At 34.5% G+C, this 16,454-nt stretch overlaps 1 protein-coding gene across 1 annotated transcript in view; it reads left to right on the forward strand.

The window, feature by feature from the left end:
• The first annotated feature begins 233 nt into the window (after positions 1-233).
• LOC149957384 (sodium-dependent multivitamin transporter-like) overlaps positions 234-16,454 on the forward strand; it is a 31,427-nt gene continuing 15,206 nt past the window's right edge. Inside the window, exon 1 of the mRNA XM_090167009.1 lies at positions 234-371. Coding sequence (XP_090023135.1) covers positions 234-371 — 138 coding nt within the window. The remainder of the gene's footprint in view (positions 372-16,454) is intronic.

Raw genomic sequence — 16,454 nt, forward strand, 5'->3', positions numbered from 1 at the left:
GTTTCGACAATTTCTTAAGCTGTTCCTTCTTTGAATAGAGTATGGATATAATAATGAATTATAATGATATGAGCTCAGGCTTATCGTTCTACTAATAAAATATGTTTCCTATTTAAATATAATTTAATATATTTTCATTTGAGATTACAGCATTAAACCAGTGTGCACCATACTTAAGTTGGCGCGTATTATCGGGCACTTGGCTCTTGGCGCTTGTGGTAGTTTACGTCGAGATGACGAGTAGACTGCGATCGGATTATTCGGAAAGTGTTTACGACACAGTCGATTCATTCAAGGATTTTCGAAAAGCAGGAAGAGATAAAATACTGGTCATTGCCAATTCACCGGAAGAAAAGGCTATTCTAAGTCAAGTAAAAATTAAAACTTTATTGTAATTTTTGTATTTATATGATGTTTATTTACCTATTTTCCAAATCACGTGGTTGTAAAGGAGAGCGAAGAAAACGAAATGTCTATTGCACAAACCCATATCTTGAAAGATGTCAACTCAAGGATTACCGTATTTGAATTTATGTTTTCCGATTGGCTTGACGAGGTGGCCACGAAAAACAAAATTATGATAACCAACAAATGGTTTTTCTTGACGAAAATTTTGGAAATGGTGCTGACTGAGGACTCGGAAAGTTTGAGAAACGTTTATGGGAAAATTTACATATCTCCGCCTATCACAGAATCGTTTGTAGCGTTTATTTCTTCTCACAATTTTTCAAAGGAGGAATTATTTGATACTGTAAACAAACAGTAAGTCATTGAGATGCGTCAAGTTAGCCAGAAAGTTTCCTTATTTTAAAAAAAAAATGTAAATGAAAGCCAGTAAGAACGCTCGAAATCGTGTACATTTTTTAAGTTTATTATACCCGTTCTAACCTTGAAACGTTAAAAGGATTCTCTGTTTTGGAGTTTTGACTTTTTAAACAAAAATAACTTATGAAAATTAATTGATTTTTTCAGTTTTATTTACAACTTTGAGAACCAAATACATATCCAAATGGAAGACGTTCAATATTACGCCTTGGATCGTCTCAGGTGGACTAAACCAAAGCAAGTAAATGAAGCCATTCAATTCAAAGGGGTCAAAAGCATTCTCGACCTCTACATCTTCTGTTGCGTACTCAGCACCTTCGTTTTCGTGTTGGAGATTTTTATAAAGATCGCAAGTACTAGATGTCACTATATAAAAATATTACGAATGTCGGGTAATGACAGTTTATAAAAACATTTTCCGATTTAATTGAAAAATTATTCGTTATTTCATTTTTGAAGAGAAGGAAGCGGAGTATTTCACTTTCTTGGTTTTATGATATCATTAATATCCCTTACGATATCATTAATTTAGCAATTTTAAATTTATTTTTAAATATAAAACATAAAACGGTTATATAAATAATAGGAGTTTATTGTACAGGAAATAGAAAGTGTGTCTTGTAAAATACTGAAATAAAAACCAGAAATTTAAGAATTGCATAGAGATTCTTAACAATTTAGAAACTATCATATCAGAAAGAACTGCATTCAAATCTTAAGTAAAATTAAAGGAATGACATTCAAATTTCTAAATAACTTCATTGAGGTTTAATTTTTCTTCCAAAAACAACTATGCTCACCAGTTCTTATATTTGTCCAGACGTGCTTAAACATTCTGATTGCCGACTTAGCTTCAACTTTATATGGCAAAATAATTTGTAAAAATCTGTTGTCGATTTGTGGTGCAAACAATGCACTTAGGAAATTTTCGGCTTTTTACGCCCTCGACCACGTTATTTTGAAGAATTTCTCAGGCAGAATGTAGTAGAAAATGTAAACGACATTTTAACATTCCATAAGGTCGATGCGTAGGTGTGGTGTTGCTAATGGCAACAGATTAAGGCATTGAAGATGATGTTCCTATGGCAGCTTTTGTAACCACGGGGACCATTTAAGAAGCTTTACGTTGTACCAGCTCCAATATTTCAATGTCTTAAAGGAGATAAGAGCTCCAAAAGCTAGAACAATAATCCATATGCTTTAAAATGAGAAAATTAGCGACGAAGCATAAAATGAACCCGGGTAGCTTAAGTATCCGCAGCTCTAGCGGAACATGAGCAAACGATATTGCTTGATATAAGAAGACATTAGTCATGGACGTCATCGACAGCTTGATGGCTCTACCCATTGTAATGTACTCGCGACATGAATTGCTTTTCTCAATAAGCAGTGCAACAGATTTCTCAGAAGTAAAGCGCGAACCCTAACGAACAGATCTGTAAACTTAATGCTAACATCAACTAGTTTTTATGGAAAGGGGAAAACGAATAACTCATTTTATTATAATAACTTCCCTCACAGTGCTTGATATATTTTTTACGTTTTAATTCAAAAGGTTTATAGTTATAACGAATTGAATGAACCTCTCACTGAAGCTAAAAAGCTTTATTTGCGCTAAACTAGCCTTGGTTGGTGATATTATACCTTTTCAACTATTACAAAAATCACTTACCTTTAGGACTAGAGGAAAGTAAGCTTAACACATACATGTAAATGTGTTATCAAAAATGTTCTAATAAAAATTTAAAAATTTAAAAGAGTCATTACACCTTGAAATTAAGCTTTAAAATATAATCAATAGACAAGTACTTATGCTGAGTTATAAGGAACCACCTATGGACTGCATTGCAAAGGATGATAAAATTATCAAATAAGTAGATTAGTCCATAATGAAAAGGGATAATAAAGCTAAACCCTAAACAAATTTGAAGAAAATTAAAAACATTCTTATGCAATTTCTACGTTGTTTTATATTATGAAATAATACTAAAATCTATTTTCTCTGTTTAGCTTTAGTCTGTTCCTTTTTTTACAGAATTTATCAACGCCTATTTCGTTTTTCAACTGTGCTATAGCAATCGATGAAACATTAAGATTAAATAATAAATTCCACGAAATTGATTCTTAAGATAATCAGATAATCGTCCCAAATAAATCCAGATAACCACAAAAGATATTGAATTTTCTCTATTAATATTATTTTTAGCACTTTCCTACGTTATTTAATAATTATACCACAGGTTATTTTCCGTATAGCGTGTCTTTTCTGATGGTAATGATTATTTTTGTTTACCGTAATAAAATAAATGGTTAACTTTTACATGATTTATATATAAAATGCGCGATCAATCACGTTCATACGTCTTAAATACCCTCGCCAACTACCCAGATGAGATCTATCCAGAGCATCCTAACCAAAAGAACATAGTCCAGGCAACCATAAACCCGAGAACGGCAATGTCTCCTCCAATCACCTGTTGATCACCAATAACCTAGCAATTCCGAGAGAAGAAAGCCAGATGAATGAGACGATTCCCTCTCCTAACCAGATGTTTTAGACCGAAACCCGAAGTACCTACGCCAGTTTGTAAAAAAATAGTCGTCGTCATCCGGACATCCGTACCGTAATCCGGCTCGTCAGTTACCGTAACCTGGGTATTCGTGCCGTAAGCGAGACGAATAGTTCGGAACTGTCATCGCGAAACCAGAAGCCCCTGTGGAACCCCTCTAAGAAAACGCGTTTGCGTGTGTCTTGAGTAATCTTGAATCCCGTAAACCGAAGAGTAGCCAAGAAGATAAACAAGTCGTGAGTATAAATTTACCATGCATCCCTTGTAGAGTGCCTAGGGTCGAAATCTGAAATAGCCAATGAAACGTACCTCAGAAAAAAGGTTTAATACCCTTTTATTTTTCGGAGAAAGGTTAAAGGCAGGTCCCCTCGAGATTGAGAGCTCATTCCGTTTTGTATGTTCATACCGCTAGGATTACCTTTTTTTTATTCGTCGTTATCCTCGCTTTCGCCATTTTTAATTAATAATTGCTTTTGTAGTTTAATTGTTACCCTCGATTGTTACTGTTTAACTGTAGAATTTTAAATTGTAATGTTTATTATTAGTGTTAGTGTCTATTTGTTTCTGCTCCCGCTTATTTTGAGCCCATGATACTTGAACTGATCCCACGGAAAACCGTAAGAGATAAATATTAATGAATGAAGTAGTGTATTATTTTACCCTCCCCCCGTTTATTAAAAATTGAGAAATTGTCAATTTAGTCGTGGTGGCTTAACCATCACTAGAGTAAAATAGATTAATTCCCCTCGCTACCAAAAGGATAGTAATAATTTCCCCCATTTTTTTCATTTCGTAAATAGTGTTTATACAGGGTGTCTCAATTTGCTCGATCAGGCGATTTTTCTCAAAATGTATTTATGCTAGGGTTCTTGAGTTTGGAGGTCGGGGGAAAAACAAGTTGTACTAGCAGGCAATAGCCTTTAACGAATTGTAGGTAACATGCATTTCAGTTATAAGATTTCGAAAAATAAACTAATAATAATTAGCCCAGTGACAAATGTTTTTTAATGACTTCTACAAAATGTTTTCAAAAATTCCACCTTCTGATGCAATGCACAAATATTCACAATGTTGCATATTGCGAAATGCTCCCCGAACCAAATCTGGAGTCACCCGGAGACATGCTTCGATGATTCTTTTTCGTAAATCTTCAACGCTCGTCACAGGTGTTTGGTATACGTAGTCCTTTAAGAATCCCCAAAGGAAAAAGTCGAGTGATGTTAGATCAGGGGATCTTGCAGGCCAACGAACAGGACCAGTTCTTCCGATCCATCTTCCAGGAAACTCGTCGTTTAGATATGCAACCACGTCACGATATTGGTGAGGTGGCGCCCCATCTTGCTGGAACTAGATGCGTCTGTACTCGGCCAGAAGAATGTCGTTCAACACGTTGGATATTTCATTTTGAAGGAACTCCAAGTAGTTTTGACCGTTCAGACGATTTGGCAGGAAGAACGGGCCAATAATTCTGTCACCTAACAGACCAGCCCTCACATTTAAGCGAAACTGCATTTGGTGGCGGTGAGGAAATCCCCAGTGTGGATTCTCGTAGTCCCACATATGTTGGTTTTGACGGTTGAAAGGCCCATCTCTTCAGAATGAACATTCGTCGGACATCAGTAGTTGATCGTAAAAATCCTGGTGTGCGTCAACCATGAGGCAAAACCAATTGCAGAAGTCGAGTCGGCGCTGTCTATCACCGTCATGCAGTCCTTGGTGAAGTGTCGCTCGATTAGGATGAAAATGGTGTCTTTTGAGTGTTCTCCAAACGTAGTTTCGATCCAACGCTAAGTCAAAGCTGGCAGTCCTGACGCTCGCTTGAGGATAGGCGACGAAGTAGGCAAGTATGGTGTTTTCCATGTCGATGCCCTGGAGACCACGACCACGAAACCTCGGATTGATATTACTCCAGTTGTGGAAGTCGCGGATCACTCTAAGAACCGTCGTATGACTTGGTCTGCAATTGGGAAATCTTCGTCTAAATAACTGACTTACTAGAGTAGCATTACGACGACCTTCTCCGTAAAATAATTCAAGCATATGAGCGCGCTGATCTCGAGTGTAAAGAGGCATACTGGACAACAATCGGCCAAGCTGAGATAATGTTTTAACTTTGAAATGTAAACGTTTTAAATACTACTTGGACAATTGATATTCCACGTTAAAAAACAACAAAAGAAAAATAAGCGTAATTTTTGGTCTACAAATCTTTGTTTGATGATCTTACTCGTAACCACGTCGAAATGGAAAACGCGGTCTTTGTCTACTTTGTCTAATTAGGTGTTGAACGTAATAATTTTCTTTAACAATAACTTTTTGCAGATCTGATTATTAACTACATAGCTGAAAGCATAAGTTCCCTAAAATAAATGTACATGTGTATTGTGATTATGTACGATTGTTTACGTTAAAGGCTTGTTAAAACTTGTTTTTCCCCCGACCACCAAACTCAGTAAAAAATAGGTCTTTTCAACCGAACCAAAATTATTTTTACACTTTCGACTATGCCCTACAACTTTTCTATTGAAACATTTTGCGTGACACCTACCGGTGAAAAAATAAATTTCTGAATTCGAATTTCTCTTATTTCTTTTTCCTTCTTATGAACCCCCTCTTTAGATTTAATTCAAGCCACGAAAGGCCATGACTCGCACTGTGTCACCATCTTCCCCCGCCTTGGTAAATTAATATCTTCGAGCAAGGACAGGCATATTTTCTAGACCGTACTCGCTATCGCAACCGCTACGATACGCGTTGTTGGGGAAATATCGTCCGTTAAAGGTTGCAACATTCAAATGCTTTCTTCGTTTATTTTACGGTAATAATTTAAAGAACAAGTTGGCAAGCCAAAATATACCTATCCTCGGAAGAATTGTCCCTAGTGGTATTAATTTCGTGATAACCCTTAAAGATATATCTCCGCAATTTAGAGTTATTTGTTTAAAATGTTTTCCCAGTTCTATCCCGCCCGGTATAAAATTTTAATTATAATTAAAATAATTGAGACGAAACAACCGAGTTTAATTTATTCAGAATAATATAAATTAAGTAGTTACAACAGCGAGTTAGACGTATTAAAACAATGCACAATTGAATTTAACCCTATTTACAGAACAAGTTTATCATTTAAATATAATACGAAGCAAATTTTATTGAAAGAAATATCTACAGAGGGTATTTGTATTTTCCTCGCTTACGACATACTTGCCGCATCTTAAACGCTCATTTTATTTCAACACTCGCCCTTGATGAAGATACCGTAGAATAGCTATATTCGACATCTGGTAGTGGACGACTCGTAGACTTCCTGTGCACGTTGTGACACATGCCGCATGAAAAATACCAAAACCGTCCAATTTCCAATATCATATAATGACTCGCACACCCAGGAAATCAATGACTGCATTATTAATCGTAGATGTCCAAATATCCACACCAATAAAAAATGAATTAACAAGAAGCGAAAAACTTACCATTCACAAAGCACAGAAAGCCCCTTGACAGCTCGTAAGTAGTTACAACAGTGAGTTAGACGTACTATAACAATGCACAATTAAATTAAACCCTCTTTACAGTACAAGTTTATCAGTTGAATATAATACGAAACAAATTTTAATGAAATTAATATTTACAGAGTGTATTATAACCACCGTCGCTTTTTGGTTTATAATTTTAACGGAATCGGGCCGATTTTAATTAAAAGATAGTTAATCGAAATTTTGTTAAATTTACGAGAATAATTTCCCGTCGCAGTTATATCGAAAATTTATTTGAATCGGGATTGCCAGAACTGTAATGTTGTGGGCGAGTGATTAGAAAATAAAATGGCAACCAGAATTATGCAAAATTATAAATGTGTATTTTTATTCAGAACAGTCTATGCAACGTTCTAGATTTAACTTTCATCAATGACACAACAATATATATCACTTCTACGTAATTGTACAGAACTGGTACTCAAGTGTCTAAGACTAGATTTGTCTTAGTTCATCATGATTGAAACATAAACCAAAACACACTTACACTTAAGTAAATATCATAAATTATAATGAGTAATTTTAACTAAATTCAAACTACCTAACTATAAATTCTGTCTAAATTAACAGCTGAGAGCTGTTCTCTACTAATTACTTCCAATCTACTTAATTACCCTCACAGGTTGAGTTGATAATTTCAAGGGTATAATTAGGTTATTCCAATTCAAAAAATAATAACAATCAATTTTATCTTTCAGCGGACTTGAGTTAGTTCACAATTACTTTAACACTTTCAGTCTTAAACACGCACTGTTTATACACTTAAGTCCATTCACTCACGTTCCAAACGCGAAACACAATGTAACTCTTTTCTTGACCGAAGACCGAATATACTAATTAAAACCGCAAAGTTACCTCATAACTTTTGACCGACACCAGGACCTCGTCCTGTAGTAGTTCGTCTGACAGCCAAGAACTAAGAAAGACTAAATCTTCTACAGGGTCTTTTTTTTTGCTCGGAAAAGTGTTTTTTTTCAAAAACTATTTATAGTACCGATTTCAAATTTGGAAGGTCAATTCTCTATACCGGGGGACATCAGTTTGAGAAATTTGAGCGTTTTCGGTAATGTTTTTCACCAATTTTGAAAAATTATTTTTCGACCACTAGGTGCGAGATAAAAAATTTCTATTATAAAGTTGTAGGCCGTCATCGAAAACCCTTAAAAATTGTTCACTCGACGAAAAACAACTTATTTATCAGTGAAAATTCGAGCTTGAAAAATTTACAAGTTGGTGAAGCCAAATTACGATTGTTTGAAACGATAATTGAAACCGAATTACCTAATCCTTTGCTTTAACGAATCCCCAGAGAAAATAATCCAGCGGTGTTAGGTCAGGTGACCTTGCTGGCCAATGCACTGGACCATTTCTCCCTATCCACCTTTCAGGAAACTCGTTGTTGAGGTGCTCAGTTACTTGCCGGGAAAAATGCGGAGGGGCGCCATCTTGCTGAAACCACAACTGACGTCTTTCAGCCAATGGAAGGTCGTCGATTGCGTCACTCAGTTCGTTCTGTAGAAAATGTAAATACCTTTGGCCGTTGAGGTTCGTCGGCAGGAAAAAGGGACCAATCAAACGGTTTCCAACAAGTCCAACCCAAACATTGACCCGTTCAAATTGAACCTGGTGAGGATATTCAAAACCCCAATGTGGGTTGATGTCAGACCAAAGATGGCTGTTTTGATGATTAAAGGGCCCATCTCTAGAAAATGACGCTTCGTCGGAGAACAAAACATGGCGCAAAAATTGTCTATCTTCTTGGACAGCATTTAGTAACCAGTTGCTAAATTCATAACGTCTTTGATGGTCTCCGTCAATTAGTCCTTGGTGGAGCGTAGCTCTGTATGGGTGATAGCGATTCTTGCGAAGAATTTTCCACACACGATTTGCAGAACAACCCAAATCAGCAGCGGCGTTAGCGCAACTGTGACGAGAATATGCCACAAAGTACGCGAGTACATTGTTCTCGAAGTCTAAATCCGGTTGACCCAATCCGCGAAACCTAGGTTGCAAGTGACCAAATTGATTGAAATCGTGAATTGCTCGTCTTACTGTATTTACAGATGGTGCTCCATTTGGATGTCTTTCTGCGAAGATTTCAGTCACTCTTCTAAGGTTTTGCGCTGCTTCTCCATAGTAAATGGCAACTATCTCGGTACGCTCAGCTACTGAATAACGAGGCATTGTTCGAAATATTATCAAACACTGATAATAATCTCCCAAAGTTTTCCTTTAAATACCCAATGCATGTTTAGGATTGACCTATAGCCTCGTGTTTTTTAAATCCGGTCGTTTTTTTAACCAAAGTTTCAACTGGATTAGGTAATTCGGTTTCAATTATCGTTTCAAACAATCGTAATTTGGCTTCACCAACTTGTAAATTTTTCAAGCTCGAATTTTCACTGATAAATAAATTGTTTTTCGTCGAGTGAACAATTTTTAAGGGTTTTCGATGACGGCCTACAACTTTATAATAGAAATTTTTTATCTCGCACCTAGTGGTCGAAAAATAATTTTTCAAAATTGGTGAAAAACATTACCGAAAACGCTCAAATTTCTCAAACTGATGTCCCCCGGTATAGAGAATTGACCTTCCAAATTTGAAATCGGTACTATAAATAGTTTTTGAAAAAAAAACACTTTTCCGAGCAAAAAAAAAGACCCTGTATATTGACGGCAACGGCCTTATATACTTTTATTTTGTGTATTTGTTTGATCCGTCGAGATTTGACTAAAGTTCGAAAAATTGAAGATATTATATTTTTTACCCGGTTTGTTTGATAGTTCTCCACACGGTGGCTCTATATTATTACTTTGATATAGTTTCCGCGGGAGTTTTGAATAATTATCCTTTTTCTAAGCGTTATTAAAAGGTAACAATGAACTAATTTTTGTGTTTTAACGAAATTTTGTTAAGAATTTAACACAAATTTAAAACAAAACAAAAAACCGTACCAAAGAATAAACAAACAAAGTTCAATAAACAATATATACAGATATTGTATTAATCCGTTTAGTAAAAATACCCGCCTTATCATAATGGTTCCATTACTTTAATATTTTCCTTAAGGAAGTCAATTCCTGATCACGATCAAATTTTACATTAATATACTAAAATATTTAATTAAATATAAGATTAATATAATTTATAAATATTTAATTAAATATAAGATTAATATAATTTATAAATATTTAATTAAATATAAGATTAATATAATTTATAAATATTTAATTAAATATAAGATTAATATAATTTATAAATATTTAATTAAATATAAGATTAATATAATATATAAATATTTAAAATGATGTAGAATAAATTATAGTACCTAACGTTATAACTTTGTAAAGGACATTCGCCAAAGCTGTTTTTTAGAAAAACACCGTAAATTAACAATCGTTGGTGGCTGAGTGGTTAGAGTAGATCTCTTGCACGAGGCATCATAACACCAACTCAACACCCACCACCGTCACAACACGAACTCAACATTCACAACTTACACATAAGCATTACAATAACGAAATATCCAATCAAACTGAATTAAAACTGTCGCGACGGTGATTAATATAATTTATAAATATTTAATTAAATATAAGATTAATATAATTTATAAATATTTAATTAAATATAAGATTAATATAATTTATAAATATTTAATTAAATATAAGATTAATATAATTTATAAATATTTAATTAAATATAAGATTAATATAATTTATAAATATTAAATTAAATATAAGATTAATATAATTTATAAATATTTAATTAAATATAAGATTAATATAATTTATAAATATTTAATTAAATATAAGATTAATATAATATATAAATATTTAAAATGATGTAGAATAAATTATAGTACCTAACGTTATAACTTTGTAAAGGACATTCGCCAAAGCTGTTTTTTAGAAAAACACCGTAAATTAACAATCGTTGGTGGCTGAGTGGTTAGAGTAGATCTCTTGCACGAGGCATCATTACACCAACTCAACACCCACCACCGTCACAACACGAACTCAACATTCACAACTTACACATAAGCATTACAATAACGAAATATCCAATCAAACTGAATTAAAACTGTCGCGACGGTGAGCGTTGACGAAAAAAAGACCAACCAAACCCAACCGCAAATCAATCCGTTAACGCTCACCGTCACACGGTGGTTTTGCCAACCCTTCGAGAAAATGCGTACGCAATGATTAACTGGCAGCGAATATGCGAGGGAGACCGACCAAAATTGGAAAGTTATTTTACGAACTTTGCTACGCGAAGAAGAAGCATCAGCATCAGCCCGCGCTTCATTATTTAGGAGAGAATCGTCAAGGGCGCAATTACTGGGTTGCAAATTTCAGATGTGGATTTGCTAACGCACGCGTTTCGCAGGTACATACGGCAAAGGGAGTATGTTTATTAGAGATTTAAATTTTGAATTGAAAATTGTACATGACGCCAAGAATACCAGATATACCGGTATAAATTTAAATGGGATAAATTACGGTCTTAAGGTGCAAAGGTGGTTTGTTCCTTTAAAAACTATTATGCGAATTTGTAAACTTGAAGCTCTGACTTCTTGGAATTCTAGTAAAATGTAAGTATGAAGTATAAATATAAATGCCTTGATAAGTTAGGGTGTCCACTAAAAAACGAAAAATAATAAATAACTGAAAAGTTTTTCTTATTTCAAATTTCAATGAAACATTCCTCGTGCAGGGGCACATTTATTAGCGTAAAATTGAATGACCTTGAACCTGGTCTTCAAAGTCATTCGAAAACTCAAACGGATTTGGTTCCAATTAGAAAGTTGTTGCTCGCAATATTATTAGTTCAAAGAATTAGGATTTGAACCATTTTGAACAATCAAAGAAAATGTATGAAAGTAGGTTTCCTAGAGAAATTTCATTCATTTTAATTTTAGTTTACATTAATGCAGCACGTAAATTGTTTATCAAATTGTCAAAAAATAAGGAACAAAATATATAAAATCAATAAAAATCCGATTGAAATCAATAACGTCGTTTTTTTTTAATTAAAAACATGAACAAACCTTGTCACCCAAGCCCCTTTATGCTTGAAGGACAGACAAAAAACTAATATGTCTATGATCTATTTCGTTTTGAACAAGGATATAATGCCCCGCTGTGTCGCGCTACCATCTGTCTAAACGTCAGTGTAAGAGAAACGAAAATACAGGTTGCAACCACACGATATATCCGAATTCCGATTCAGTGATTTGAGAAAGCATCTAGACAAAAAACCACCAGTATTTGGTAAGTTTAATAAATTTAATTTATTAAGAGATACCATAGGTTGGGTGGAATTCAGGTTCAAAGCGTAGAAATCGTTGGGCGATAATTCTAGAATTAATTATATTTTTTATCGGATATTTGTCCGACTACAATAGTCAAATAAATTAATAAAAAAAGCTCTACGTAAACCTATACAAATCCGATTTAATTAAATGAAATAATCCATTAAACCAAGATACAAAAGTGTTTCGGTGACTGAAATTTACAAAACGTATACAGCAAATAATTAAATAAAATAGGTGCCCAATGTAACGCTTAAGCTAGCTTTCTTTTTTAATTAAGTAAATTTTCGACACTTCTAGTCATTAAAAATTTCAATTATTTTGAAATTTCCACTCTATACGGCTGAGGTATGAATTCATTAAAAGTTGGTTTTTGAAGATTGTAGGTTCTGACGTGGAGCTTTTTGAAATATTTACTGAGAGCTAGTCTCACCATCGCCTACAAATCCAAACAGATGGCTAGTATTGGAGGCGTTCTTTTTGGTCTAAGGGTTAATTTTTCTTGGCACCATTTTATCTCTTCTCTAGAGTGGCGAAAATTTTAAATTTGGGGGACACATTCTCTGCCACCTCTCCTACACTTTTTCTAGTTCAGCTGGTTTTTTTTCGCCTGTTCTGGGTTTTTTTAGCAGGTGAAAAAGTGTAGCCATATGACGTTAATTTAATCCAATTCTTTCTTGACGAAAAAACGAGTGGTAGTAAGAAGGGAGTGGTTAAGGGTTGAAGGTTATTTATTAGCCGTAGCAGCCGTAGTTTTGTTTTAAGATGGCGGCCGGTGGTGAGGTCATCAATATCAGGCTCATTTTTTTCATTTATTTCATAATAATAACAATCAGCTAGGCTAATACCCAAGGCACCACCTTCGGCTGAAGTCATCAAGCAACTTTTGAAGCTATTAAATAGCATTTAACAATTAAATTTTCGTAATTTAAAGCTTGCCACATGTGAAGATGCTCAAACGCCGTCATGTTTTCATGAAACGAAATTTTAACAGATTAATTTTCTATATAAGCAGACGACAAAGCTAGATTACTCCCTCTACACCTCCTTTCGTGTAACCTTAGAGCTCTTGAACAAGCGAACGAAATTGGGGACAAATTAAATCGTACCCCGAGAACAGGTGAATAAAACGTTTTAGGGTAAAATGTTTACACTTTTTTCCTCGGACAGGCGAAAAAAAAACCATCTTTCGTGACCAGCTCTCAGTGGAAAATATTACGATCTGGGACACTTTTAGGTCTTAAGTCACGTTTGATGCTACATATGGAAGGCGATCTCTTGTAGAAAATTCGGTTCAAACAATTAAATTTGAAAACCGATTTCCCCGATATTTAACAGTTTACCCACTGATGTTTCCCTGATGTTTCCATGTCCCAGGGCACCTAATGTTTCGTGAAGAGAACTATAGAGATACTCATTTGACATTACAACTAAATTGGTTCTATTAGTAATAAAGGGAAATCTTTAATAAGTAAAACTTATTGATGTTAATTTATACTCTTCAGAACAATCTTTCTAAACCCACAGAAATATCCCTGATTTCCGTGATATTTATAAAAATTGGAATATTCCTGAATTTTCTGTCAACAATCTAATTCTAGGTTTTCCATGTCTGTAAGTACTCAGTGAAAATTAGGCCGGATTGTGGGAGGGGGTAGTACCATAAGTATATAACATTGTTACATAAGTGTGATTATTCCTATTCTTCACATGCAAAAATTTTACTGAAAGCTATTCACAAGAGAGACTGCATTACGGGCTTCAGCGCCGTTTTGCGTCAGCTTGCTAACACGTCACACGTAGCCTTTGACAGCGCCTCGCTAGGGGGATATTTTCTTCTTGTGAGGACGTCAATTCGTTACTGACTCTCAGTGAAATATTCCCCAAAGTGACAAACTTATGAAACAATACTATAGACTAATAGTAATACGCATTTAAAAGAGTCTTTAGGCGCTCCGGAAACCTTGATCTTTATCATTTTACATTCTTGTCATTAAATGTGCACCTACAAAAAATATTTATATCCCGCTCTGTCAGTTTGCAAATTGAAATACAAGTACGATGTCATTCTCGTGACAGCATAACACTCTTGTACTCTGACAAGGTGAACCTCGAAATCCGGCTGTGAGCGGAATCGCAATTTCAATGATGGAAGTTTTTAGGGCGCAACAGAGGAACGTTAGCCCACACAAACCTTTTATTTGGTGTGTGTTCTTTTAATCCATTAAATTAGAATAAAATTAACTTTTAAATTTTAACGTCGAGAATACAGCCTGCATAAATCACAAAGATAAATGAGATAGTAAAGTATAACCCCGACATTTGAGCTATCTAAGAAAATATCATGATCTCTAGAACAACACCCAATTATCGAATTCAACAAAAATACATTATTAAATTCAAGAATGAATGAAAATATTCCGTCAAAGACCTACATACTCTTTAAATAAAATTTTAAGAAAAAAAATTATGGAAATTTGAAAGCCAATATGATTTTGAATACGTGGAAAAGAGAAAATATAAAAATTGATTTTTTGCCAAAGCGTAATCGAACAAATAACCATTCCTAAACAATACATTAAAATGGTATTAACTCTTCTTGTATTTATTTCATCAATATGCATTGTCTATTGGGAGCTCAGATTCGAGTCTAGGAAGATTTAACTTAATATTTCTTTGCTCTTAACGACTAACTACTTGAACCTTACACCCAGATACTCGTTTCTCTAATTAGAAAAATTAACAGTTTTAAACAAAACAGATTTCAGAAACACGCAACATTACTAGGCCTTTGACACAATACATATCTGTTTCGTGTAGGAAATTAAACGATGTTTCTTAATTGATTTCCACAAAAGATAGTTTCATAAATTCATTGAACCATGACGGAACAAACCGAGTAGATTTAGTTTTTGATCAGTAGTAACAACGCAATTATAAAAAAGGATGTGCAAAAGGATGGCTTTCGATTCGTAGGGAGGCCGATTTTAAATTTTATTAAGTTCAACTTTTTAGAAGGTTTGTCGAAAGATTTTGAATTAATATTCCCTCGACCCATTAGGTGTTTTTTTTATAAATAAACGGTGCCTTATTGTTTGAATGTAGCTACTACGTAACAACTTTAACTTTGGTAATATTAGTAGCACGCACATAGGGCGCGGAAACCTCGGATTTTCACGTGCGCGTGCAAACCGCGCATGTCAACACTATACTTATAACGCTGTGACATCATGACGTTAGAGCATTATAGAAACAAGTTCGGCAAACTATTGTTTCCTTTACTAAGAATTTGAAAATGATCACTAGTATCAAAAGTTTGTTATTATATTTAAGAAGTATTCCACATGTAGAAATTAACAATATCAAGGTGTTTCAAAGTGACCACGTAATAGAGTTATACTTTCGTTTTTTTCTTCAACTGCCATAAGAACAAATTTTACTGAATTACAACCAATGTACAAAATGATCACCTGGGCCACGACAGATATCCTTATTGAACCTGTTTGACGATTTGAGGCGTGTTACGAATTCGCGACCGAAAACTATGGTTGCGCTCCCTAACGGCGTCGGAGGTCAAATTTAATACAATTTAGCAAATTAAGCATATGCTTTACGTAATTAGACCCCTTTTATTGTTCGGCACCGTCACGTCATTTAAACCCGTTTCAGTCGCGAATAGTTTCACAGCGATCAAAAATTCGTTGTCGTAGGTCTTCAATGTTGCGTACTTCAGTCTTGTGTATCAATTTTTCTAGATGTCCCCAGAAATAAAAGTTGCATATGGGTAGAAATTCGTGTTCTTTGAGTAACAATGAGTAAAAACATCTAATGAGATAAGTGTATAAAAATTTCTATTAGCAAAAGCTTGCTAACCGTTCGCATCTAGAAGTATGCTACATGTATCGTTACGATTTAAAATAATGGTAATTCGATTTAAATTACCAAGAGTAACATTAAAAAAATGCATTTGTTTTATGGTTTCGCAGAGGTTACATTTACTATTATCTAACAACATTACATTGATCAATGTATTTACAAAAGTTGTTCGAAATGGCCCCTATGGGCGTGTAGGTAAGCTTGGACTCGTCTTCGGAAAGATTTTCAAACACGACGAAAGATTCCTGGCGTGTTTCGGATTATGCCACCGGCCTCAATTATGCATTGACGTAGGTCTTCAACGTCTCGAGCCTAAGTTTTGTATACAAAGTCCT

This window comes from Leiobunum rupestre, chromosome 2, assembly GCF_980474605.1.
Source record: "Leiobunum rupestre chromosome 2, qqLeiRupe1.1.hap1, whole genome shotgun sequence".
Taxonomy (NCBI): Eukaryota; Metazoa; Arthropoda; class Arachnida; order Opiliones; family Sclerosomatidae; genus Leiobunum; species Leiobunum rupestre.